The sequence below is a fragment of the Mastomys coucha genome, unplaced genomic scaffold (genome assembly GCF_008632895.1).
Source record: "Mastomys coucha isolate ucsf_1 unplaced genomic scaffold, UCSF_Mcou_1 pScaffold21, whole genome shotgun sequence".
Taxonomy (NCBI): domain Eukaryota; kingdom Metazoa; phylum Chordata; class Mammalia; order Rodentia; family Muridae; genus Mastomys; species Mastomys coucha.
The window spans coordinates 132,799,470-132,826,668 of NW_022196904.1; the positions used below are offsets into that span (position 1 = coordinate 132,799,470).

The following is a 27,199-nucleotide window of genomic DNA, read 5'->3' on the forward strand; positions in this document are numbered from 1 at the left end:
ACTCGCCTCACTTGAGTGCAGGTGCCCTGGTGTGAAACACCGAACACACAGCTGGTGGCCCTTGCTGATTCTATTGCCCAGAAGTGGTAAACTAGGAGCCAGAGGCAAGGCCAGCTCAGCAAGTGACCCTTTTATGTAGCTGTGACACTGGCTGGGTTGTCAGGCTAATGTGCCTGAAAATTATCCAAGCACATCATTTTGTGCAGTTACCTGTCTAATGGTGTGTGAAATACACATTTATAAATGAATCTAATTGGCTCAGATGGACTCTGTAAGTGGCCACTGCTCAGTGATTCACATTACACTGGGCTGGGAATAGGAGCAGCAGGCAGGGCACCCATTAACAGATGAGGCAGAACTCCCTAGGGAAGGACACAGGATGAAGGAAGGGTACACTATTGTTCAAACACCTTCAAACCTGACTTCTCCTACAGCCTTGTCCTATGTAGCTCTTATGAGGCAAGGAATAGGGCAGCCAGGCAGGCAGGCCATGGACACTGGGCTTGCAGGGAAAGGTGGCCACTTTTGTAGCTAACTTTGAGCCTGCAAAGCAGGCATTCCAAGGATGAGGTCTTCTCCCACTAAGCTCAGACAGAAATGGCCACCAACCTGACTTCCCAGCATTTGGGAGGCTAGAGCAGGAGTGTACATAGCAACATCATCTTGGAGCCATCCCTACCCCCACCAAACTTAAAAGCATTATAATCCCTTATGATCTTTTTGTAGGTGCTGTTGGTTTTTTTTTTTCCTCTTTAATGTTATCTCTCCTATATCTTGATCTACAAGGCACAGTCCCAGATCCAGAGGTGTTTTCCTAATTTATTATTGTATGGGTGTGTTCCAGCACATAGATTTGTGCACCACATGTATGCAGTACCCACAGGGGCCAGAAGAGAGTGTTGGATCCCCTAGAAGTTAACCTAGAAGGTTGTTAGCCATCATGTGGGTTTGTGAACTAAACTGTTTCTCTGGAAGAGAAGCCAGTGCTGTAAACTGCTGAGCCATCTCTCAAGCTCCCCATGATCATTTGCTAAGGCCTTTCTTATAGTAGCAAAGAGTCCCAGGCTGGTTCCACAGTCAAACAGCTCGCTTTCACAGCCTCATCAACCAAGTGTTAAGTCTGCAGAGTGGAATCTTTGGTCCAGCCACTCAAGACCTCAGTCCAGCAGGGTGTGACCAACTGTGAGCAGTCAGAAGGGGCAAATGGGCTGTCAAAAACCAAAAAAATAAAAACCAAACAAACAAAACCAATCTCAGTTTGTGTTTCACAACTTTAATAGAATATTCTAACTATTCTGTACAAATTGAAAACACCGTATTCAGTTACAAATGTGTTATTGGGTAAGGCTGAGCACACTCTACATGGCTGGTCACTGTGGACATGGCTGTCCTGGCTACCAGAGACACAACCATATTCTTGGAAACACCCCCCCATACACACACCAACCACCAACTGGTCACCAAACCCAGGTGTGGCCCTGGTGTGCACAGTACAAGCTGAAGCTGCACCCTACAGGCCAGAGATCCCTACTGAGGGAGGATTTCTGCCTGCTGGCTACAGCCTGCCAACTTCCAGCGGCAACAACGTGTGGTGTGCATGGCATAGCACAGCTGGTGGCAGGAAGCAGCAGGGCTTCCTCCATGGGCCTCCCTCCACTTGGTGTCACATCCTCCTGATCAAGTCAGCAATGTGGTCTCGTAAGTGGGAGGATGACAGTGAAGTTCAAAGCTCCCCACGCACAAGTGAATAAATAAGTACGAGGGTGAACCAGACAGCTCTGGCCTCAGAGGTGTGTGCCACAACCCACCCACCCCTAAAACCAAAACGCAAGAAAAAAAATGCTCTAAGGCGAGCACAGCTTCCTCTACAGTGCTTGGGCGATGACTAGGGCACAGCAGCTGGAGCAGCTTCCCACGCAGTTCAGCGGCTGGAAATCATAGGGCCTTGTCAGTAGGAGAGGGCCGAGTGCACACAATCACCAGGCTCTGTCAATCCCAGGCACAACCTTGGCCCACCCCAAGTGATCTTCAGGCACCAAAGCTGCAGGTGCTACAACTAAATCTCCTATTCTGAACTGTAGCAGTCTCCACTGTACAAGTTTAGCAAAGTAAGAAGGGAAGGGGGAGAGGAATCATGCACTTGGAAATGGTTAGATGTCACAGCACTGTCAACAAAATTCTGCTTTGGCAGGGACTGAGGCCCCTGCCTGCGGTCCTGACAGCCGTCCACGAGGCGGCCCCACAGGGTCACTGCTTCTCACTGTTGCTTGCACTCCGCTGGTTGGATGGGTTCTTTCTGCAAGGAGAATACAGGATTTGAAGATAATAAAATAAGTATCAGTCATCAAGCCTTCCCATCCCATAAGAACCAAGATCCAATGAGCTCATTCCTTCTTACCAAAAAGATGGCTCCCACAAATGGACTTAAGAGCTGACATAGAAACAGGTCAGCTCCCCAGAGAAGAGTCCCAGGTGTTTGCTTTCCTGTTCTAATGTAAAGTCTAAGTCAGGAAGTGCTAAGCAGAGACTTGCTGGGGCCACAACAAGGAACTAGCCACATCAGAGTCTTTGTTGCTGCTAGAGATCACACCTGCCTGTGCCAGCAACTACCTCTTTCTCGGGCAGCCCTGTCCCAGGCATTCATGCAGGGAAGGCAGTGCTTCCAAGCAGGCTGGTTCTTTCCACTAATACCCAAATAGATTCAACTCCAGCGGTTCATAGTGCAGGAGCAAAGAGCCAGAGTCCAGCTCCTATAAAGAGCCATGTCTATCAGTCTCAGAGCACAAGTCCACATCACACCTGTCTGAATAACAAGGTGACTTCAATCTAACCTAACACACAAACCTGGTGTCTTTAAAACACATTCAAGATTTGGGAGCTTTGTATGGAGGACAATAAAAGCCTGAGGACAGACAAGGACCTTACTGCTGCCTCAGAGCTAAGACATGTACTCAACTCATCTGTTTCCCAGAATCCATTGGGAGCTACAACTAAAAATCATGGTGGCCTAACCTGTAATTCCAGGCAGAGGCAGAGAAATGCATGTTCCAGGCCAGTCTGACCCACACAGTGAGATCATGTCTCCAAGTAACAAAGGCCAATGATGCAGGCCAGCAGTGTAGCACTTGTCAGGTGTGCCCAAGGCCCTGGGCTCAATCCTCAGCACCACATAAAAAATCTATTATTTTTAGAGAAGGACTATGTATGAACCCCTGGCTGACCTTGAACTCACAAAGATCTGCTTGCACTGGTCTCTCAAGTACTGGGGGAAAAAATAACTTTTTTGCTTTGAAACAGGGTCTCACTTATGTAGTCTTGGCTGTTCTGAAACTTTGTAAACCAGGGTGGCCTTGAACTCAAGAGATCTGCCTTTTCTGCATCTCAAATGTTAAGATTAAAATGTGTGTTTTGCCTACATGTATGCACGCGCACCTATATGTATGTATGTGTGTATATATATATATATGTATATGTATATGTATATACCTACATGTATATATGCTCCTAGTGTCATCAGAGGTCAGACTGCTTGGAACTAGTTATACAGAGAGTTGTATGTAAGCTGCCACATGGGTGCCAAGAACTTAGAACTTTGGAAGAGCAGCCTGTGCTCTTATGCTTAAGCCTATCTTTCCAGCCCCAATAAATTTATTAAAAAGCTATTCTGTGTGGTGTGGTGGCACACACTTTTTATCCCAGAACTAAGGAAGTGGAGACAGTTAGAGCTCTAAGTGTTTTGAGTCCACCCTCTCTACAAAGCAAGTTCCAATACAGCCAGGGCAGCCAGGGCTGTTTAAAATAAAATAAAATAAAATTTGACTACAGCTATGGGGGTGGGAAGGGTGTGGTCTAAGAAAAACCTGTATTTTATAAACTATGAACATGTACGTTAAGACCATTAGTGTCTATGGTATAAGATGAGCCCAGAGTCCACCTTGAGGCATCACACATTTCGGGGCAAAAATACAGTGTTGAGGCACACAAGAGAGAACCTTTAGAATTCTCCTTTTTCCAATTAAAAAATTTATTTATATGTGTGTTATGTGTGTGAGGGATAGGTATCAGATCCCCTATAACTGGAATTACAGATGGTTGTAAGCTATTGTGTGGATGTTGGGAGGTGAACCCAGGACCTCTGCAAGAACAACTAGTGCTCTTCATCACTGAGCCATCTCTTCAGCCGGAGAAGAACACAGGGATATACTGGGCCCTCCAGGTTATGGATCCCACCCCTACCTGTGTCTCAGGGGCCTTGTAAGTCAACAAGGAACCCAAGCCCAGAGATGCTGTGCTATTCTCAGCAGTCAACTTCACTGTATGTGGAATTAACTCAAACCCAAGCTGCTGGGCACTTCCCTGGGGGACTTTTTTTGATTGGATTATTTGAGGTGGAAAGACCTACCTTAAATCTAGGCCACACCTCCTAGTGGTAGTTTATGTAAAAGACATGGAAGAAGAAAGTTTCTGCTCTTTATCTGCTTGCCCTCACTGTCTGGCAAGTCCATTGCTTCACTGGCATTAGAGACTATTTCTTTGGGAAGGGGACATATACACAAAACCAGCTCAGATACCCAACTTTGTGGACCAAATGAGGATCAGATGTTTGAACTTTCCATTGGGAGACAGCCATTTCTAGAATAGTTGAATCACAGACTATAAACCACTCTAGTAAATCCCATTTATAATGGATTCAATCTATCAGTTGTTTCTCTAGAGAAGCACAATACAGATGCCAATCAAGCAAGAGCTGTCAGAAGACAGCCAAAGCTAGATCGAGAGGTAGTCAATACAGTGGCCAAGGTCACTAACCCACTCGCCTAGAGAGAGCATCAGAGGCAGGGTGTCCCAAGCAAGTACAGCAGGGATAGGAGAGAGGAAGGCAAGCAATGCACACAAGGGAAGGAGTGGGAGATCTAGGGGCTAGGGTGCAACTGGGGTCTCCCTCAGCATAGAAAAACAAAGGCATTGCAGGTAGATGCCTCCCTACCACTGCCTCAGAACATAGGCATCCTGAACTTTATCCTATTACTTAAATGAAGTGGCATTTTGACCATAGGAATGTAAAACTTTTTTGTCTTCAATTAAAGAGGATGTGAAAATCCAAAACATAGGCCATAGCAGTTTAGGTAAGGAAGCTGCCAAGGAGCATAATCTTTATTAAGGTGGCAGAAGAGGCTGTTGGAAAGGCAAGAACAGTGAAGCAGTGGGTTTATGCAAGGAACCCACAGCTCCAGACCCCACCCTTGCCAGGCAGTAGGCAGTAGTGTCCACCTATGTACACTCCTGCTGGAATAACAACTCCTTGAAGGGGGTTTTGCAAATGGGACACTTACTGGCTTTGGCCTGTGAAGTCAGAAACTAAACTGCAGCTGAACTGTAGCATCTGCTACATCACAAATCTTAATGACAAACTGGCCCCTCAACACTAGCACCTAAAATGTATAAGTTGGTCAAAATCTTGATCACCACTGGACTATATAAGGTAGAGTTATCAAGAGCATAGTGGGCCTGAGGAAGGTGGAGCTGAGGCTGCTTATACTCCACTATGTCAGCTGCAATAGAGAGCAAGGTCCACACCAAAGCTACTGGCAGGTAGACACCCACCATGGTCTACTACTATGGCCTTGATAAAGAGGGATATTAAAACACTGACAGTCAACTGCACCTAACTGCTAGAGTGAACCCATCAAAGACAACAGGCCAAGGCTCTGTCAGACTCCTGTCACTCTGGACAATTCCTTATAAACTGTTGTCTATAAATAAAAAAAGGCAGGGGCCTACACACGGGATCCTTGTGGTGCCTCCCACTCTGCCTGGTCTTTCTTCCTTTTCTTACTGCATTAGATATGTGCAAAATTTGTGAGCACCCCACAGGGAAGACCTTGTCACTGGCAAGGGCCTCCCCTCACTGCTATTAACTCATAGGTGAGTGTGCTTTCCAAACTAAACAGGAAAAACAGGTGCCCCACATTGCATCCACAACTGGCTCTGTCGTTCTCCAAACAAATCTTAAAATGGGACTTTATAGTGGCCATGTTGGCAGGGACACCAGGCCACTTGACCTGATTGTTTGTCTGCCCAATGCCTGGTAGACACCTAGACAAATCCAGAGCGACTACAGTCACATAGTGTAAGCCTGGTGTAGTGTAGACAACAGATACTTTTCTATCAGGGCTTTTTGTTCAGGGTGGCCCCTATGGCCATCCTTTCAGCTGTTGACCCCCAGAGCCTCTTGCTCTGTTACCAGTGACAATGCTCCCCACAGTACAGCTCATTGCCCAGTTATCGAAAAAACATAGGCCCTGAAAGTAGGAGCTGAGCCTCACTGCTCTGCTGGTTTTACAAATGCATTAACTGTGGAGCCAGTACAAGTACCACTCACAAGGCCCAGAGGCAGCCCTAGCTCCTATACAATGTAATGGATCACACCTTTCTATGTCCCAGAAGTCAAAATAATTCAACAAATCAATTACAGACAGCAATTTGGAAGTTAGGTATGAACAGATTCCACCTTACCTAGAAACGCATGAATGATTAACACAAAAATTACACCTAAATGGGGAAAAAAATTGAAAGGAACTGTCAGCATGAAAGAAAATGAAGTGCACAAAATTATACAGGAGGCAACAGCCACATTCTCATGATACAAGGGCTTCCAGTAGGGGCAGGAGCAGCTTCAGCACATCAGAGCTGCATGTCTTCCCGAGGTCAAACTTTATTCCCTCTTACAATAAACAACTTCCAGACAACACTGGGCAGTTTTTTAGTGACAATTCCAGTTACCCTCCACTTTGGAGGGTGCACATGAAGCCACAGAACAATCACACCTTGACCTAAGGACAGAAGGATCACCCCTTTGAACTGCCTGCAACAACAGCTCTTCACTGTACCCCCATTGCCTACGCTACTTCTGAAGCTTTTTTCTACCCCTAGACAATACAAAAGGCCAAGTGTCTGTGGGGTTTTCTACTAATCACATGATAACCTGGATGAAAGGCTCTCTTCAAAAACAGGGACAAGAGAGGAGACAGAAGGCTCTGCAACAGTGACAAAGGGAAAACAACAGGAAAAAGAAATGGGAGGAAAGGGGATGCAATGGAGGCTAAGTGAGACAAGCACAGCACAGAGGCCAAGGTGCACCAAGTTGGAATATGCAGGTGACAAGCTGCCCTGGTCCCTGCCAACTGTACTGTGACCATGTGTCCATCCACTGCTCATAGAGCATCAACAGCCAACACCCAGAGGCTCACCAGGTAGTCTCCATGACCCAAGAGTGACCCTTTAGAGGAGAGTGGCATTCCTGTGGGTGGCAGCAGCTTTCCCATTTTTCCCTCAGGGAACTTCCCAGTGTGTGCATGCATTTCCAGCAGCCCAGCAGCCACAAAACCAAGTTACTGCACTGACAGCTTTTACCACACACTACATGAAGGGAAAACAAGGACAACAGATGGACACTAGCCAGTCAGACGCAAAGCACAGGGACACCAGGCAGGGATGCACTCCAACAGACCCCACACACTGTCAAACACAGGGAAGGATGGCTGCACTAGAGCAGCTCAAGGCATCCTGTCATTGGGTGCCACAGTGCCCTAATGAAGTCTGTGACCACAGAGAAAACCCCAAACTTCCAGGTAAAATTGGTAGTGCAGATTGTCTTTTCTTTTGCCAGTCTTCAAGTCCTACTATCAATCACTATGCATTATGTGTATGTACATACAATGCTTTTTCTCAATCTCTTTAGCAGAAATTCTGATCACAATCTAATGTTCTCTTTATTATTGCACACAATCCATACCAGGTGCTCTGCAGATGCACATGAATGCTTCCTGTCACAACATCCCTCTAGCTGGAAGCAATGCATGTTCAAATCTATAGATAGCTGAATAGCACCTGGTTGGATCTGACACCTAATGTTCCAGGCACATGAGGTGTGCCTTTTCTCAACTGTGAATTTTCTGACATGTGTATTCTTAGCATCACTGCCTCAAAGTGGGAACAGCTTCAAAAGCGCCACTGTGCAATACTGGTAGGCTCAGGATGTCCCCAAATAACTAACCTTGGGGTTAACATCAGCATCATCCTCATCTTCTCCCTCCTCATCACCTTCCAATTCCTGTATTAAAGAGACAAAAGAGTGATGACGAGGGTGTGACCGAAGGGCATCACCTGAATAAAGTAACGCACAACACTTGCTAACTCTTACAAAAGAAGCCAGGGCTACAATACTCAATGCTGAAAGAGCACAAACAGCCCTTACAGAGAGAATGAATTCAGTTCCTAGCACCTATGTCAGGCAGCTCACAGCCACTGCAAACTTCTGTTTCAGGATTTCTATCTGATACCTTCTGTACTCCACAGGAATAAGCACATAAGCACACATGCATGCATACCCAGACAGATGTGCATAATCTTAAAAAATTATTTCTTTAAAAAGAAAAAAGGAGAATTAGTTTAATAGGCTGATCCAGAAGCTCGGCTTCCTATGGTGTCTCCTTTCCACGAGCAAATCACAGCAGAGTCCTGCACTAGGACCACAGTCACTAACAATTACTCTCTGTATCTTTTCATTTTCAGATAATTCTGAAACATTTCCCCCCCCCCAAAAAAAGACATTTCTTATTAAATGGCTACTAATATGCATTTTTAAAAAAAGATTTATTTATTTAACATGCGTATACTGTCACTGTCTTCAGACACACCAGAAGAGGACATCAGATCTATTCTAGATGGTTGAGTCACCTTGTAGTTGCTAGGAACTGAACTCAGGACCTCTGGTAGAGCAGCCAGTGCTCTTAACTGTTAAACAATCTCTCCAGCTCTAATATACATCTTTTTTTTTTTAAAGATTTATTTATTATGTACAGTGTTCTGCCTGAATGCCAGAAGACGGTGCCAAGATCACATTACAGATGGTTGTGAGCCACCAGGTGGTTTCTGGGAATTGAACTCAGGACCTTTGGAAGAGCTCTTATCTGCTGAGCCATCTCTCCAGCCCTCATACATCTTTATAAGCAATTACAAGGTCAAAAATCTATGGGCACCAAAACCAAATGGTTTCAAAATTACAACCGAAAAGTGAGCGAGGCCCCTTGGACTTTTTCAAGCAGGCAAGGCAAAGCCACACAAGATTGGAGTAACAACACTGCATATGACTTCTTCCTTACCTCCTCTTCACCCTCCTCACCTTCTTCAAACTGCAGGAGAAACAGAAAACAAACTTAAATTTCTAGAGCCATAATATAGCCCCAATACCAAGCTGATAAGCACCCTGCTAGGCTAAAGGTAGCATGAAGCCGATGGCTCCATCCAGGTATCTGTGAGGCACATACTGTTGTTGCAGGCCCAGCAGATGAGCACTATGTGTATGAGGGGTCTCCCAGGACTGAAAGCTGCTCAAGAGTAAAGGATGGGGAGGGGCTGGTGACTCATGCATGGGCTAAACATGCTAGAATAGCTCCCTCTCTATCTTTGGACTGAAACAGGGGCAACTGGAGTCATTTGGGAAAAGGGACTCTTAACTGAGAAAACGCCTCCATGATACATGCCTATAGGCAAGCCGATTGTACATTTTCGTGACTAATGATTGAAGCGGTAGGGCCCAGCTCACTGTATGGGGTGTCACCTCTAGGCTGGTGGTCCTTAGTGCTACAAGAAGACATGCTGAGCAAGTTAGTAAGCAGCATTCCTCTATGGTCTCTGCATCAGTTTATGCCTCTAGGTTCCTAATCTTACTTTCCTGGAAGACGGATGATCCAGGTAAGACCAAACATTCTTTCATCCCCAAGTTGCTTTCAGTGATGGTATTTCATCACAGCAACAAATACCCAACTAAGACCAAGGCTAAACTAAGTTACTCAGCTGTTTAATTACATACAAAACTTTTGGTATTTTACACCTCAGAAAGCAGGATGGGACAGCCTTTATTAGGTTTCTTTTTTATATATTTATTTTATAAACATTTATAAAATCTTAGTGTTTAGTCAAAACTAATGTTAAACCACAACCAAGGCTTTGTGTCAATTTCTCTGTCTAACACATTTTTGTTTTTGGTCAGATAATTTCAGGTCCCAAACATGAGCAGGTTCCTAAAGGCTGGTCACTCTAGTACCAGTGGCTCCTAGCATGTGAGAAGGCAGCTGATGTGCCATTTATAAGACCACTCACATATTCCTTTGAGACAACATGAAAGCGAACCCACTGGCCTTCTGGCACCACAAAGCAGCAAGGAGGGACCCAGCCACAAAGTAGTGTCTTTCCCCCACTAAGCAGGTTTCTAAAAGACAGGCCTTTTGTTTGTTTCCCTATATAGCCCAAACTAGTCTCAAACACTCAATTCTATCTCAAGCTTCTGAATGCCAGAATGACAGTTGTACTGCATGAACCCAAGAGGGAAGTTAGATCTGAACTAGCCCAGTGTCATTATCTTAAGATTCAAGTACGTTTCTTTCCTCAGGAGCCTATCCTGAGAAAAAATTATCTGGTGGGGTCAACAGGGGCTACACCAAATGCACCTCCCACAAGTGCACAGTACACAGCAGGACAGGCCAGCTGCTTCCCCCCAAACAACCCTCTGGTCTTGTGGTGCCCAGTAGTGATGTGGGTTAAGTGCCTGCTGCAGCCAGCTCCTCAGTAATGGGGGCAGAAGGGACTATACAGACCCTCACCTGCTATCCTTAAAGCATAAGCTCACAGTATCATACATTCTTTGGCCCGAACAAGAAAATCCACACATATATGCACATGTAGTCTCACGTGCTGGCTTAGGCCTTTCAGACCCTGTGTCAGTCTGAAGACCACTGAACTGGGGCAAACTTTCCAATGACTCTGGCTGACTTCAACATCAGTTCTGTTGTTATAGCAGCATACATCAGTGGTGCACACAGTTAGCCCTACTGCCACCATCTTGAGAATATTGCTTTAGAATTGCTGTGTAACTAGACTGTCCTAAAACCCATGCCTCTGCACTGTGGGAACCACCAATGCTAAGCAGTATCCACAACTATCTCTGCCTAAGGAACAAGCAAGACTTTGAAGCTAACACCCACCAAAAACAATCAGGAGAGGCAGCTCTCCAAGCATCAGAGACAGGCCATTGGACCTACCTGATCACCTCACTCCCTAGCTAAAGCTACAACAGACTCATGATCTCTTCTCTTCAAATGAAGGTTAACAGCTTGACCACTACAGACTGTGATAACATAGGACAACCCAAGCCTTAGCCACCATGAGAACCTGTGCCCTAAGGAAGGGGTTCTTCATACTGGAGTTTGCTCAAGTTCTCAGGTTTTCCACAGAACAGTTTGACCCTCAGGGTCTTAAGAAGGCAAGGTTAAACGAGTCACACCCTGGCTTTCCAGGTGACTGAGGACTGACAGCCTCATTGGATATCCCCTCCTCTCACTATAGCTTCTAGGTTCCTCCCCTTAGTCTACTGTCATAAGCACAAGAGAGCTGTAGGGCTGTGGGTATGAATGAGTACACAACTCTGGGCCTTCCAGGTCATAGTTGAGAGTGTCTGAGCACCCACAGGTCTAAGCACCCAGGTGACCACCCCCCTGCCCCACATACATTGTCATCATCCTCTATGGCCTCCCCAGTGAAGTAGAGGACAGCCCGTGGCACGATGCGCTCACGGAAAAAGTGCCCAATTTCAAAGTCAGAGGCTAAGGTGAACTCGGAATCTTCATCCTGAGAGGGAAGACCAACAGTTAACTCATTTCAGTGGGGTAAAGACATGCTCAGTACCCTTCCTCCCTCCTCTCAACCCTTACTTCTGAATGATCTGCACTGCTGGGTAACACCACATTCGAAGCCACTTAAAATGACCTTAAAGCTAATGTTCAAATTACACTACTAAATACCATGAGAACAACAAAGCAGGTGGGTGGCAGCTCTGCTGCATGTCCTAAGCTTCAGAGTAGGGATTGGGGTCTCTATGAGGACTAAGGGGCAGGCATGGAAAAACATTCTTCCAAGGCCCGAGGTATTATGACTTCACTTTAACTACAGAAACTAAAGGAGGAAGAGTGGATCAGAAAGAGCAAATGTTTATTCAAGAAATACATGACAGAAAACCAGGGCTCTTAACAATACATCTTACCAGAGATTCTCCATCTCCAGAGGCTAGAAGAAGAAAAGAAAACACACTTATATTACAATGACACCAATGTTTTAACATCCACACTGAAGGGAACTCAGTGGGCAGACAGTTTTCTCAGACTCCACCGAGGCGCCTTGTGAACATTTCACAAGCTCCATCTGTTACTATTATTTCAGTTAGATAAGGCAGTGCATCAACAAAGCTGAGTTTGAAGGATGAGCAGGAGGTAGGTGAATCAGCTGCCCTACTGGCACCACACAGAGACTCACTCTGCATACCATTCAATGTTGAATGATACAGGTCTATCTGCTATGGGGGAAAGAGAAGAATGTGCATTCTGCTGATGATTCTGCAGCTGGGCTTGCAGCCTTTCGCCCAAGGATGATACATCCATGAGGGTCTACGTGCAAGACCATCAAAATAGTGCTGATATTCACCAGGTCAAACAGAAGATGTGGGCTTCTTACCACACCCCCATGAAACCAAACAACCATTACCTGACAGATGATTTGGACCTTGACTAACAATGTGCTAGAGTAGATCTAATGTTCTCTGTTTAACTGTGGTGCCAGCATTTCTCACAGGGATCATGTCATTTGTTGTTACAGCCTGACAGCATTCACTGGTACAAAAACACAGAATTGGGTGTATGAACACTACCCACAAGAGGCTAGTACCATGAAGGCAAGGAACAGTCTGAGGGTTGGACCCTGTCTCTCCAGTGACAAGCACCACAGCACATGCCTTCTAGGCCGATTCTGTAGGATGAATGTCAATGAGGACTACACTATGTAGTAGTGTCTCCATCCTCAAATCTGTAACCCAGCCCCAGGGCATCACCTTCCTTTCCTGTTCCTAAAATCCATCACTTGATACTGTTATATGTTGCCTAAAATTGTAGCCACTTCTTTATTTTCTCCTCTTCAACTTCCTAGTTTTATATTCATTTATATTCATTTAAAATGCAGGCTGGAGGGCTGGAGAGATGGCTCAGCAGGTAAGAGCGCTGACTGCTCTTCCGAAGGTCCTGAGTTCAAATCCCAGCAACCACATGGTGGCTCACAACCATCCTTAATGAGATCTGATGCCCTCTTCTGGGGTGTCTGAAGATAGCTACAGTGTACTCACATATAATAAATAAATAAATAAATAAATAAATATTTTTAAAAAAAGCATTGATACTTTAAGCTGGGCAGTGGTGGTGCACACCTTTAATCCCAGCACTTGGGAGGCAGAGGCAGGCAGATTTCTGAGTTCAAGGCCAGCCTGGTCTACAGAGTTCCAGGACAGCCAGGGCTACACAGAGAAAGCCTGTCTTGAAACACCCTCTCCACCCCCCCCCCAAAAAAGAATGCAGGCTGGAAACTGATAAGCTAATTTGAGAGTTGTGCCACTATAAAACATCACCTGTAAAATCACATCTGCTTATACTATCACTGTTGCTTTAGAACGCTTTTAGGGAGCTGAGCATGGTGGCACTTGCCTTTAATCCCAGCACTCAGGAGGCAGAGGCAGCCAGATCTCTGTGAGTCTCAAAACAGCCTGGTCTACAGAACAAGTCCTAGGATAGCCAGGGCTACTCAGAGAAACCCTATCTTGAAAATTCAAAAAATAAAGAGTAATTTTGAGAAACTTCCTAAGACAGGGTGTCACTACATAGCTCTAGCTGTTCTGAAACTCACTATGTAGACACTCACCTGTCTCTGCCTCCCAAATGCTAGGATTAAAGGCATGTGCACTATGCCCAAAGAGAAGCCGACTCTTAAAGGCAAGGATCCTTCACCTGGGCCCCACATAGCCAGCCTGGTTCAACATGTATGTCAATGTGTGCTCTAAAGGAATTTTCTCACACAGGAAACTTGAGCACTAAGCTTACTCTTATTTGCTAACGTAACATACTTTGTATTTTGTGGGTTCAAAGTTAAATCATAGAAAATGGCCATTACAATACTACCACCCAAATGTCCCATGAGATATACATACACGGTGGACAATAGCAGCAAGCTCTGGGACAAAGCAAAGCCAAATGCCTAGACCCAGGACTGGACCTGCCTAAGGTCCCCCAAACAACTCTATTAGATAACCTTGGCACCAGGGATGAATATTTATGTCCAATAATGGTCCCTTCATGGAAAATGACAAGAAAATGCCCTCATACTCATTCTCTAACACTAAGAAAGGGTTTGGCCAAACACCTTCCCAATCACAGAATTACTGTGGGACCAAGATAGGAGTCCCCAAGTAGGTAGACTGCAGTCATTATTACTAGGCTCAAGGTCCCATCTTTATTATATAGCTCAGAAAACTAGCAAAAAGCTTCAACATTGTAATTCTGTTTCTAGCCTTTAAAAACTTTATCACATAGAAATTCCAAGTAAAGCCCTGTGCTCTGTCAAACTGTATAAAACTAGGGAAAAACTGAATTTATAAGAAAAAGAAGGTAGACTGGTGATTCAGGTTTGTAACTGTGACTAGCTTGAGCCAGGAAGGGTCCTAGAGAATCTGTACCTGCTTCCTGCCTAGGAAGCAGGCCGATCCCCTCCACATGCCAAGAAGAGTGGCCATCTTTTCCTGAGGTGCACACACAATTGCTAAGAGCTAACCAAATATGAGGGAATAGAACAACTTTACATAGCACACAGCGCTGCCCCCTGCCCACCTTTCAGGGGGCTGAAGAAGTTGAAGAAGGACTCATTGGGCACTTGCTTCGTGATGGTTCGTACGGTGCCCCGGCCCTTGTGCTTCTGCTTTTTCTTGATGGTTTTGACTGTGACATTTTTTCCTTTCTTCCAGTCTATTGTACACCTGGAGGGACAAGGCAGCTGTTATAGACACTTGCCCCAAGAGAAATCCCAGTACTGTCCAGGAAGGAAGCCAGAGTCCTATGGAACATCTGACACCACTCATCTGCAAACCAGGGAAAAGAACCCCAAAGTCCATCTGTATGGCAGCTTACAAGAGCTAGCCTGGTCCTGTCACCCTTGAATAACCAAGTGCTCAAAAGCCTTTACAGCTCAGAAATGGCAACAGCATTCTTGCACAATAGTTCATAAGGATTCTGAAATGTCTTCTGTGCAAGACCCTGTCAAATCCAGAGTGCTCAAGAACTAATCACTACCAGTTATGCCCGAGCACACTTAGGGTTATCACTCATGTACCCCAACTCAGAAATCAACAGGACAACAGGGGCCACTGTCGCACTTCTGGTGGCAGCTGAATGATGTCTGCTCAGAAACACATGGAAAAGCCAAGCCTTCTCCTACATGACAGACTGGCCCTGGAAAAAGATCTCCCCTAACCTAACCCTGAATACTCCAAGCCTTTGAATCAAGTAGGGACTTGAATGAAGCCCAAAATGATTTAGTGACATTAACAACACTGAGCTGGTTCTGGTGAGTGTTTTACTTCAACAGTCAGTTTCCCAAACAGTGAGACACAAACACAGGAGTCAACTCAAGTCGTATCTCTACTGAGTGGTCTAGAAACCAACACTGTCATTTGTCAGGTAGCAAATTCACTGCCATATTCCAAAGCTGTCAGTGAACTGTGACATGGATTGAACTTGACCATTCAACAAGTACTTTTTCTCTTAAGTGTCTGGGGCTTTGCTGAACACAATGGTGGCAAAGCCTTCAATCCCAGCACTCTGGAGGCAGAGGCAGGTGAATCTTAAGTTCAGCCTAGTCTACAGAGCAAGCAAGTTTTTTTAGGCAAGCCAGAGCTACCTAATGATACCTTGTCTCAATCCAAAAATCCACTTCAGGGTGGGCTGGAGAAATGGCTCAAATACCAGTATTTGCTTCCCAGCAACCACACAGTGGCAGCACAACCATCCTCAACTCCAGTTTCAGAGCATCTGATGCACTCTTTCAACCTCTGTGGGATCACACACATGTGGTACAGATACAGATACACAAGCAGACACAACACTCATACACATTAAATAAAAATAAATCTTAAAAAAACTTGGGGCTGAGAACACAAGCCAGTGGTAGAGCGCTTGGTCTTCTATGTAAATGTCCTAGGTTTAATCTCCAATGTCACAAAAAAACAAAAACAAAAACAAAAAGCAAAAACCCTTCAATTTCTGGTTATCTAAAGAATTCAAAGCCTGGCCCCATTCAAACAGAAACTGAGAACAGGCTTCCAAGTTTATCTGAACCTTAAGACACGACATACCTTCCAGTTTTGGCCATGTCCACATTGCAGCTTCCCAACTATAAGCTACTGTAGACAATTTCTGAAGGGCTTTTAAATGTTTCCAGACCTTAAAACATATTTTTTAAAAAAAGTTTTGTTGGGTAGTGATGGCACACACCTTTAATCCCAGCACTCGGGAGGCAGAGACCCGTGGATTTCTGTGTTTGAGGCCAGCCTGGTCTACAGAGGGAGTTCTATGACAGAGAAACCCTGTCTCAAAAACAAACAGAAAAATATTTCTGCATAGGTCTAAGTACACACTTGTGTGCGCGCATCCGTGCTCCTCTGCATGCATGCACAGGCCAGATGCCAGGCAGAAGAGACTAACAGGTAGCTTCGTGTCAGGTCTTTCTGAACCCAGGGCTCTTGTTTTTTTGACTAGGCTGGAAGCCCACAATTCCCAGCAATCTTTCTGTCCTCTGCACCTGAAAGCTGGGGTTACAGACACATGGCTTTTTATGTAAGTGCTGGGGTTTGATCCTTATGATTACACAGTCATCTCTCTGTGCCCCCCTCTTTTTTACATCATTCCCCCTTTTGAACCTTTCTTTTGTTTTACACAGCTCTTGCTCTATAGCCTAGCCTGGCATTGAACTCTCATGTCCCCTTACATTTGACTCTTCATTTTAAAATTCAAAACCATTACTGCTTTTGTTGCAGAAAGATATGCTCTTACCCATCACAGTCCACAATTTCAGGACCTTCGAAAGAAAACGGGTCGGCCTTGTCTGGCTCTGATTTCATCTTGTACGTTTTCGTCAGGACAGGATTGGTAAAATAGTCGTTGGGTTCAAAGTGAAACTCTAGCACAAAAGACTGAAGCAAAAATCCACAGTAAGAACTACCTAACATTTACATAAAGAATTCAAAAAACCAACTCACAACACATTATATAGCCCTTCCTTTGAGTTCGAGGCCAGCCTGGTCTACAGAGTGAGTTCCAGGACAGCCAGGGCTACACAGAGAAACCCTGTCTCAAAAAAACCAAAAAAACCAAAAAAAAACCCCAAACAAAAAATAAAATGTGCCTGACCTCCATAATAATGCTCTGTGATTTTTTTTTTGGGGGGGGGGGCAGTCCACTCTGATAGAGAGAACGAATATCTTGTGTATTATATGGATGCATCACCTGTCACTTAAAAAGCCTATGGCTTAGACAGGAAATAAAGGTAGAACATCTGGGAGAAAAAGGATTCTGGGATAGAGCCAGGAGGGAGATTGGCCAAAAGGACGCATGGTATCAGAGCACAGGTAACCAGCCACATGACAGAATGCAAGCTGGAATGAATGGGATATTTTAAGTTATATCTAGTCAGAGACGAGCCTAGCTATATGGCCAAAGTATTTGTAAATATATTTTGAGTCTAAGTCTTATTTCTGGGAGCATGGAACTGGAAGGAAGAACTGGGCCTAACTTCAACACACTCTAACTAGTTGATCATGCTCACAGTAACCCTTGCCTCAGCAGGGGGTACAGCCCCAACTAACATGCAGAGGAAGACAGGAATGGCTGAGAATGGATGGAATCAGTCATCGGAAATCATACAAGCTACTAATAAGAAAGGGGGGAAAATCTGATCTAGCGGAGAGTAGGTAGACTTGTGCTTTATATTCTAAGCACCTGGAAGGCTGAAGCAGGGGGAGATTGCCATGACTGTCAGAGCTGCCTGAGATATAATGCGAATAGTCTATCTCAAAAACAAACAAAAAAACCAACCAGCCAAGGTATCAAATACCTGTAATTCCAGAACGTGAGCAGCAGAGGCAAGAGGGCCACAACTTTGAAATCAGCTTAGTCTATATTCTGGGTTAGCTCAGGCTACACAACAAGACCCTATCTCACAACAATAATTCATATGAAAGCAAAACCACAATTGAGTCTGGATGAACTGAAAGTAAAATACCACAGAGAATCTCAAATTTGCCTATTCAGGAAAGGTAGAGGTCAGGTAGCACAGCCAGAGTATGGGTGGGAAGGGGCTTCTGTGGCCCCGTGAATCAAGAGAGGCAGCAGGCCCAATCTTCAGAGTTGACAGCCAAATGTTAACTTTTATAAAGGAAAGAGGGATGGGATGTATACAGCTGACCCCAAGGACTGATGATAAAGAAAAACCACCCACTGTTCTATCTCTACCTGTTAACCAGGGCCTGGGGTAGAAATGAGAAGACTAAAACCTCTAGCTTCCTCCCTCAAAATCCCTTGCCTATCTCCTCTTAACAGTGTGTGTCTCCAAGACCTGAAACTGAAAGCCACTAGCCAGCCAGTCAGTCATGTGTCACTGGAAATCCTGTAGCACTGGAATGGAACCCACCAGCCACAGAAAGGCTGACAGGTTACGAACAGTGCTCTTGAGTAGAAGGTGAGTTTCAGCAAGCACCAGCCCTGCATATCCTAAGTTAAGCACATCTTCCCAGAGGCCAGACCACGTCCCATGTTTGAAGCTGTTTTGGGGTAGTTTTAGTTACATCTATGTTGGTTATTTTAGGGAAGTTACTTTTCTTAGTATCTGGATTTCTGAACCAGTGTTGCTTATGTTTGTGTATGTTCTTCCCATTCTTTTAAGAAGAGATCTCACTGTGCTGTGATTCAGGCTGAACCTGACTCCTATACTCAAGTAATCCACTTCCCTACTGGGATTGAGCTCATGACACCACATCCTGCTACTTCCCATGTGACATCTAGGAAAAGAATGGAATGTCAATCTCCACCAAACAAGAAAATCCAGCAACTAAAGCAGAGGTTGACCAGGTGATAACCACAGCCCAGCAGTCAAGGCAAGGTCAACTTAGCCTGTATCCAGCTGGCTGCTCAGCCTTGGTACATGATATGGTCCATGTTACTGGCCAAATATACCCATTACCAATTGTAGCAGCAAGAGAAGTTGAATGAGCAGGCATCCTCAGGGCTGCCCAACTTTGAGTGAAAAAAAAAATCAGATCTTTTGCACCTTAGTCAATCAGTAAGGAGCTTGGTCACTACTCACCATAGGCTGTCCAGGGTCTGAAAACTTCACTTTAATATCCTGCAGGTGTTTCAAGATCGGTTCATCATATTCCTAACAAAGAAAGAGAGAACCCTGAACAATAGTCCACACCTCATGGCAGTCACAGCTGCATGTGTCCAAGATGCTGGGGTCTTGTCTCTATTAGCATCCTGTCTTTGTCCTGTAGTAACTTCTGGAAAGCAATGCAAATCTGTTCACTATGTATCTCTGGTGGCAGCAGCAACATACCAAGAATCAGCTGTCACCTGTCTCTAGAGAGTCATCAATGCTGGCTGCAGGGAAGTCCCATGGTCTCCTGCCACCATTTGACCCTATAGTTGGCACAGTGCCACCAACCAAGACTTCTGGTTCCCAACAGCTAAAACGACAAAGTAAAAGGCTATCAGGAGAGATGGCTAAATTAGTTGCTCGTCTACCTGAACAGTATTAACCAGGAACAATTAATATCCCAAATCTGCACGTGCCATTTCTATAAGAACACAGAGTATGTCAAAGCCTAACATATAGGAGCCAACAGCTCCCTTTGCTCTATGATTTACAATGACTATTGCTTAAACTTACACAGTAAAGAGCCTACATGAGAAAAAGCAAAAGGAATGAAGACTTGGACTCTCAAAATGACATACTACTTACAGGTTAGAATGTTAATTCATTCACCCTGAGGTTGGCATTGAGTTCCAGGATTTAAAGTTCCAAACCTCTAAGAACTAAGCCTACTAAAGGCCACGTCCAATTTTGAGGTTTTTTTTTTTTTTAACATCACAGAATAAAAACAAACCATACCTATTAGGTGTTTAACAGAGGGGGAAAAAAAAAAATCAAAAGATAGTTCTCATAACAGGCCACACCAAAAGCAGTCACATCTCTGACATCAATAAAGGCGCATGGAGCTCTACACCAATATGCCTGCCGCTACATACCTGGTCTCAATGGCCATCGTAGCAGCCTATCATGCATCTATTGCCACACCAAATGGGATGTCTGAACATCAGATGAGAATCAATATGGAGGTGTGAAAATAAATACATGCACATACACTCCCATTAAAGTACCAACACTCTCTCCAAAAGCAAAGCTGTGTTACCAACAAGCCCTATGCCCCCATCTCTCATGTTTACCAGACCTGCCAGAAAGCTGGCCACACCACACATACAACAGAGTGACACCAAGAGCTAGGCAACCTAGTACCTAAATACTACATTGGAAACTCTACCTCATTACAACTGAGTTTTACTTGGTTTATTCCCACCTAGCAGTATGGACAACAACACCCAGGACCACAGAAGAAAACACAACTGTCCTCATCAACATGACTCATACCCCCCCCCCTTTCTTTATGCATACTTCCGATCCCATAAAGCCAAAGACTGTGAGCCACCTGGGGCACACACAGATCATGTGAGGAGATTCTGAAACACTTCTCCCCAGATTCCCTGTGCTCACAGGAAGAGAACCTTGTGAACAAGGTCTTGGCGTGCAGTTCTGAGCTCTATAGGAGGTATGGGAGAGAGGCCTCTCAAGCTCTGGTGCGGGCAGAACTGGCAGAATTATAAGCCTTGCCAAGTACTGCCAAAGAAAATTTGGCCTCCTCCAACAAAGGTCTCTCTCTAGGGACCAGGGCTCCTGCCCAAGTGCCAGCCCCCAAAAGGAGACTTTGCATTCATCTTAAAGGACCTCCAACAGCATCCAGGTAAGCAGTGTGCCACCACCAGCAGCCAAGTCCTTAACATACAAGAGTTGCACATCACCCCAGGCTCCTCCAACCCACCTGCTCACCAGGCAGAAGCCCCTCACCTGCACCAGCTCACTAAGCATGTCCACATTTCTGAAGATGGTGAACCAGAACTCAGGGATGCCTTTGGGGTTCAGCTCTTCCACTGCTGCTGCTTCTTTCTCAGCTATGACTACTTTATTCTTCATATCTCCCTATAAAACAGATTTAAAAAAAAAGTCTTGGAAATCAAAACTTAACAGTTCAAGGACTTACTGTCAGACATTATTTTAGGAGCCATTACACAATTTCCTTTTCCTCCTGTGTTTCCAAACCATGGTATTGGAAAACGCATTCATGGAACTCTGTTCAAGTGTAATCTCACAATGAATGTCCTATTGAGGGAACACCTATAGAGCAGGTGTTGAACTGCCACCAGACTTGTGAAAGACTATTCAGTTTGGCTTGGTGAACTTCCTATTAGCATACAAAATGAAAACTGTAACAGCTTCTAGCAGACACATATATGGAGTCACATCAATTACCCATCCATTACCATGAATGTGAAGAAAACCCCAAATCAGACCAGGTATGGTAGTTGACACCTGTTATTCCAGCACTTGAGAGGCAGAGGCATAAAGACTGCTATAAATTTGAGGGCAGCTTTGTCTATATACCAAGTTCCAGGCCAGCCAACCAAGGCTGTCTCACAAACAAACAAAACAAACACACAAACCCCAAGAAAACCTGTTTGCTGCAGCAGCACTGTAATCTGCAAACTGTTCAGCAACTTGGGTATGTAGCTCCCAGGAAAGAGAGCATGAGGGCAGATGTACTGAACAAAAGAGGGCAGATGTACTGAACAAACACCAGCACTGTGATCAGATAGGCCATGAAGTACCATGGAGGGGAGACTTGTAACATAGCCTCAGGAAGAAGGTAGGTTAAAGGAAGCTGAAGCAAATGAATTCTGAATGCTCATCATGATAGCCTGTTACGTCAGAACAACATGCAGAGATCTCTAAATCATCAAAATGGGCTTTTCTTGGATCATTAGAAACAAACTAAACAGCTTCAACCAAGTTCTGCCAATGTCTAAAAGCGGAATACTGGCTGGGTGTGGTGGCATATGCCATCTATGTGAGTTTAAGACCAGCCTAGTCTACATAGCAAGTTCCATGTCAGCCAAGTTACATAATGAGACCCTGTCTCAAAAAAAAGGGGGGGGGCATTACATCTAACCATAAAAATTAAACATATTTCCAAAAAGATACTTCCTCTGAACCAAAGATATCTGATATCTAAACACAAAATTAGGCAGACAGGGGCTTTGGTATAACTCAGTGGTAGAAAACTTGCCTTTTGCTTGTGTGCTTCTGGGTTACATCCCTAGTACCTTTTTTAAAAAAAGCAAACAAACCACCAGGATAAAAGTTAAAATTAACCTTGTACCATGCTGGAACTTTCCATGGTTTGTGGAGGAGAGACTGTCCAAGAAAATGGATAGGATGTCACAGTGCTGCTCATTCAGTTACCTGATGGTCTAAAGACAGAGTGAAGATGACCAGCCAGAGGCTCCAGATGGTCCCTCTCTACATGTGTCTTCCTTCCCTGAGGAGGAAGATGTGCAGCTCCACCCACTGTAACCCCCACCTCCTCTAGCCTTGGACTCTCACTGGTTAGCTTTGTTCTAGAGATAGGGTTTCACTATGTAGACCACACTGGCCTGGAACTCAAGAAATCTGCCTGCCTGCCTTTCTTTCTTTCTTTCTTTCTTTCTTTTTGGTTTTTCAAGACAGGGTTTCTCTGTATAGCCCTAGCTGTCTTGGAACTCACTATGTAGACCAGACTGGCCTTGAACTCAGAAATCCGCCTGCCTCTGCCTCCCAAGTGCTGAGATTAAAGGCATGTACCATCACTGCCTGTCTTTCTAATGCTGGGGTAAAATTCGTGTTCTACCATGCCTCTTACACTACAATCAATTATTGCCTGCCTGATCTGTATTTCAATCCTATGCTACACAGACCACTGAGGTGTCATAATTCACTTGTCATGATAACTGAGCATACTGCCTCAGATGCCATAGTGTCACCACAAACCCATGCACCCACTGGAGAGAAGGAACTACTGTAGTCCCATTCGACAAAGCTTTGCAGACAGAAACCATGAAGCAGAATGAGCCCTTGAGTTCATCTCCCAATACCACAAAAATAACTAGGATTGAACAACACAGCACAACAGAAACTTACAGCCAACTTGTCATCCTCCTCATTCTCACTGTGCCATGCTGACTCTGCATCTGTGGGTTCCACGTCACCAGTGATGAATTCTCTTCTCTATATAAAAAGCCAAGAGTCCATCAGCACATTAGGCTCTCTGCAAACTCAAAATCTGTTTACACAGGCCTCTGGAAAGATAGTCACAAATTCCCTAGGTGGTACTGTGTTTCACTCCACAGGAGTTACTGCACGAGGCAAGCACATTAATAGCACGCACCTTGTCAAATAGAGGCTGGTACAAGGCCGCATATTTCCTCTCCAGGTCATGAACTTCCTCGTAGAACTTAGCTTCTATGTGTGCACACCTCACCTGGAGCTGCTTCAAAGCATTAATTCTTCTTTTGACAGCTTTGGGTAAACTACAAGAGAACAAGCAATAAAATACCTGGTGCCAGCTAACAACTACATATACATATACAATAAGCAGCCTGACTAGAAAGTTGTTAAAACCCTACTTGCAAACAAGCCAAAAGAAAAGAATGGACTGCTTGCTGGACAAGGTGGTGCAAGCCTCTAATTCCAGCAGAGGCAGGTGGATTCTCCGTGAGCACAAGCCCAGCTCCATCTACCTAACTTAACAAGTTCTAGGACAGCCAGGGATATACAGAAAGACCATACCCCCACCCCACCCCCCAAAAGAATCAATCCCATAATATATCAAAATCAGAAACGGGGTATCAGTTTTTTAAACTGCTCTCTTGTCCCAACCAAACTGGTGATGAAAAACAGACCAAAGAGCACTCCTGCAATCCCACCGTGTGGGAGGCTACAACAATTAAGAGTTGCAGAAGTTGAATGCTATTCTGGGCTACACAGAGACCAAGGAGGAAAGTGTAGAACACTAGCCTAATGTACAGATAGCCTTTGGTCTAATTCTCATCACAAACAGGCACATACACCAACAAACACCACAGACACACATACACGAAAAACGAAGTGGGGATCTGGGCATGTTGTTATGCATCTATAATCTTAACACTTGAGAAGTGAATGTAGAAAGGTCAGATGTTCAAGGCTTGTCTTGGCTACATATGTAAATTCAAGCTCAGACTAGGCCACTACACAAGATTTTATCTTTCGGGCTGGAAAGGTGGCTCAGCGGTTAAGAGCACTAACTGCTCTTCTGACACTCCTGAGTTCAAATCCCAGCAACCACATAGTGGCTGACAACCATCTAAATGATCTAGTGCCCTCTTCTGGTGTGTCTGAAAACAGCTACAGTGTACTTACATATAACAATAAATTAATCTTTGGGCCAAAGAGAGGAGACAGAGCAAGCCGAGGTCCTAAGTTCAATTCCCAGCAATCACATGATGGCTCACAACCATCTGCACTGCTACAGTGTACTCATATACATAAATAAATAAATCTTAAAAAAAAAAAAAAAGAAAGAAAAAAGACTTTATCTTTCAAAAAACCAGAGACTGGAGCTGGAGAGATGGCTCAACAGTACTTGACACTCTTACAGTCAAAGATCTGAGTTCAGTTCCTAGAACTCATGTTGAGTGGCTTAGAGTTACCTAAAACTCGCCGGGCCATGGTGGTACATGCCTTTAATCCCAGCACTTGGGAGGCAGAGGCAGGTGGATTTCTGAGTTCGAGGCCAGCCTGATCTACAGAGTAAGTTCCAGGACAGCCAGAGCTATATAGAAAAACCCTGTCTCAAAAAAAAAAAAAAAAACTCTAGCTCTAGGGAAATCAGATGCCTCTAGCTTCTGTGTGCATCTGCACTCAAGTATGTATACACACACATATGCACTCATAATTTAAAAGCCCACCAAAGACATGGTTCAGTAGCACTTAAGGGTACTTGCTACCAAGCCTAATGACCTGAGCAGTTAGGTCCGTGAGAATCACAAGGTAGGCCAAGAAAACCAAGTCCTTTAAACTGTCTTCTGACCTCTACATGCGCACAACAGGATGAAATAATAAAGAGCAAAATCAAAATTCCCACACAAGGACCAGACACAGGCTGGCTGACAAGGACTCAGGCATGTGGGCCCCAATGCTAGAACTGAACAGACACATGAAGTCTATAGACACTCTCATAGAATTCTCTCTCCTAATCACACCAGCTAAGAGCACAGGTTCTTTAGAGGTTCTTTGCCTCGGCTCCAGAGTTTCTCTCTGTTTGTATGAGCACTCCTACAATCAAAGAAACAACAAAAACAACAAACACCCAAACAAAACAAAAACCATGCAGAACAGTGGTGGCACATGCCTTTAGTCCCAGCATGCAGGTGGCAGAGGCAGGTAGATCTCTTGAGTTCTGGTCTACAAAACAACTTCCAGGATAGCCAGGGCTACATAGGGAAGCCCTGTCTTGAATATGAAAGGAAAAAAAAAAGGAATTTAACCTATAAAATTGTTTAAACTAAAACCCAAAAAGTAATGCCACCAGGTGAAAATGTGTTCATAGCAAATTTGAATACAGGTCCACAAAGGCAGCCAGTGTGGCCCAACAGATATGTGAGGCTGTGTTCTCACAAGCTATCATCACCCTGTGCCTTTGTCCCAGGGAGCAAAACCAGAAAACCAGACACCATTCTCAACTCCCTCACTACATCCTACCACCTACCCCACCAATAAACAAACAAACAAGGAATGCTAAACAGGATAAAAACAAACTGCACCCACTGAGTAGAGTAAACCCAGAAAAAGGCCTCTAAATGGACACAAGGAAATGTACAGTGTCTCCTCCTATTGTAACAGCTAAGCCTTCACCAACTGGACATGGAACCTGAGGTGGCTTATTTCTTCCAGAAGGCAGACAGGAAGGCCCTGAGAAGCAATGCCTCTCATTTCTACCATACAACAGAGTCAGGACACAGGCCTCCCGACAAGGGTAAAAGGTACAGGTGTCCTACAGCTGGCCAGATAGCACTCTAGCCTATTAGCTGAGTCCTCTACCAGCCACATGGTGGCACTGTGCACTATAAAGCAGACAAGATGAGCTGCTCCTGAATTATGAAAACCACAATTACTCCTACTCTAAGGCAAAAAGATGTTTGTTCTGTTGCTTGACTGGGTATGTACTTACGTTTCTATGTAACTAGAAGGAGTATGAGAGACATTGTCAAGACGTTCTTGCAAAGCTGCCAGCACTTGTGGGTTCTGCATCACCTGGTCTGTGAGTTTTTCTATGAGAGGTTGGAAATGAGAAGAGTTATTTAGCAGCCAAGAACCCAAACACCAACCTAGATCTCAAGCTTGTCAAACCAAGCTACTCAAAACACCTAGTAAGGAAATGTCATACCAAGACCTTATCTCAAAATAAAAAACCACAAGAGTGATGGACTGTAACTCAATAGTACACTACTTGCCTAGCATATGAAGCCCTGAGGCTCAATACTTATTACCACAAATGTCTGTTAGAAATATATTATATTCCCAGCCAGGCAGTGGTGGCACACACCTTTAATCCCAGCACTTGGGAGGCAGAGGCAGGTGGATTTCTGAGTTCGAGGCCAGCCTGGTTTACAGAGTGAGTTCCAGGACAGTCAGAACTATACAGAGAAACCCTGACTTGAAAAACAAACAAACAAACAACAAAAAAGAAATACATTTCCAGCTGGGTATAGTGGCATAAGCTGCTAATCCAAGCACTCAGGAAGGAGAGGCAGGCAATCTGAATTCTGGGGGCAGTCTAGACTACATAATGAGTTCCAGGACAGTCAGGGATACATACAGACCTACAGAGCTATCTTAGAAAACAAACAAACAAAAAAGTAGTACACATCCCCTAATGCTTTTAAGCTACTATTCTGTTATTAAAAAATAGGCTTGTGTTGGGTCCAGATAAGAAGAAACTGTAGCACCTCAGACCACACTTGCTTTAAAATAAACAAATGTATAAATCCCCAACACATGTTTACTTATCTTTGCTCCTAATTTTCTTTTCTTT

General features: G+C 44.6%; 1 protein-coding gene and 1 non-coding gene across 7 annotated transcripts in view; both read right to left on the reverse strand.

Annotated features, from left to right (window-relative positions):
- Positions 1-1,251: 1,251 nt before the first annotated feature.
- The window catches only part of Nap1l4 (nucleosome assembly protein 1 like 4), a 35,846-nt gene continuing 9,898 nt past the window's right edge, over positions 1,252-27,199 (reverse strand). For 4 of the 6 annotated variants that reach the window (XM_031388984.1, XM_031388981.1, XM_031388982.1 and 1 more), the window contains 12 exons: positions 26,336-26,435; positions 23,513-23,654; positions 23,266-23,352; positions 21,100-21,231; positions 19,285-19,356; positions 16,977-17,116; positions 14,760-14,905; positions 12,101-12,123; positions 11,569-11,688; positions 9,165-9,194; positions 8,057-8,113; positions 1,252-2,296 (listed from right to left, as the gene is read on the reverse strand). In XM_031388984.1, the coding sequence (XP_031244844.1) occupies positions 2,258-2,296; positions 8,057-8,113; positions 9,165-9,194; positions 11,569-11,688; positions 12,101-12,123; positions 14,760-14,905; positions 16,977-17,116; positions 19,285-19,356; positions 21,100-21,231; positions 23,266-23,352; positions 23,513-23,654; positions 26,336-26,415 (1,068 nt within the window). In that variant the 5' untranslated portion in view covers positions 26,416-26,435 and the 3' untranslated portion in view covers positions 1,252-2,257. Of the gene's footprint in view, positions 2,297-6,516; positions 6,553-8,056; positions 8,114-9,164; positions 9,195-11,568; positions 11,689-12,100; positions 12,124-14,759; positions 14,906-16,976; positions 17,117-19,284; positions 19,357-21,099; positions 21,232-23,265; positions 23,353-23,512; positions 23,655-26,335; positions 26,436-27,199 lie in introns of all 6 variants that reach the window. The other 2 variants (XM_031388983.1, XM_031388980.1) reach the window with 1 other exon arrangement.
- On the reverse strand, positions 18,523-18,649 carry LOC116104328. Its single transcript, XR_004123834.1, has one exon. It is a non-coding gene; the product is annotated as a small nucleolar RNA SNORA54 (small nucleolar RNA).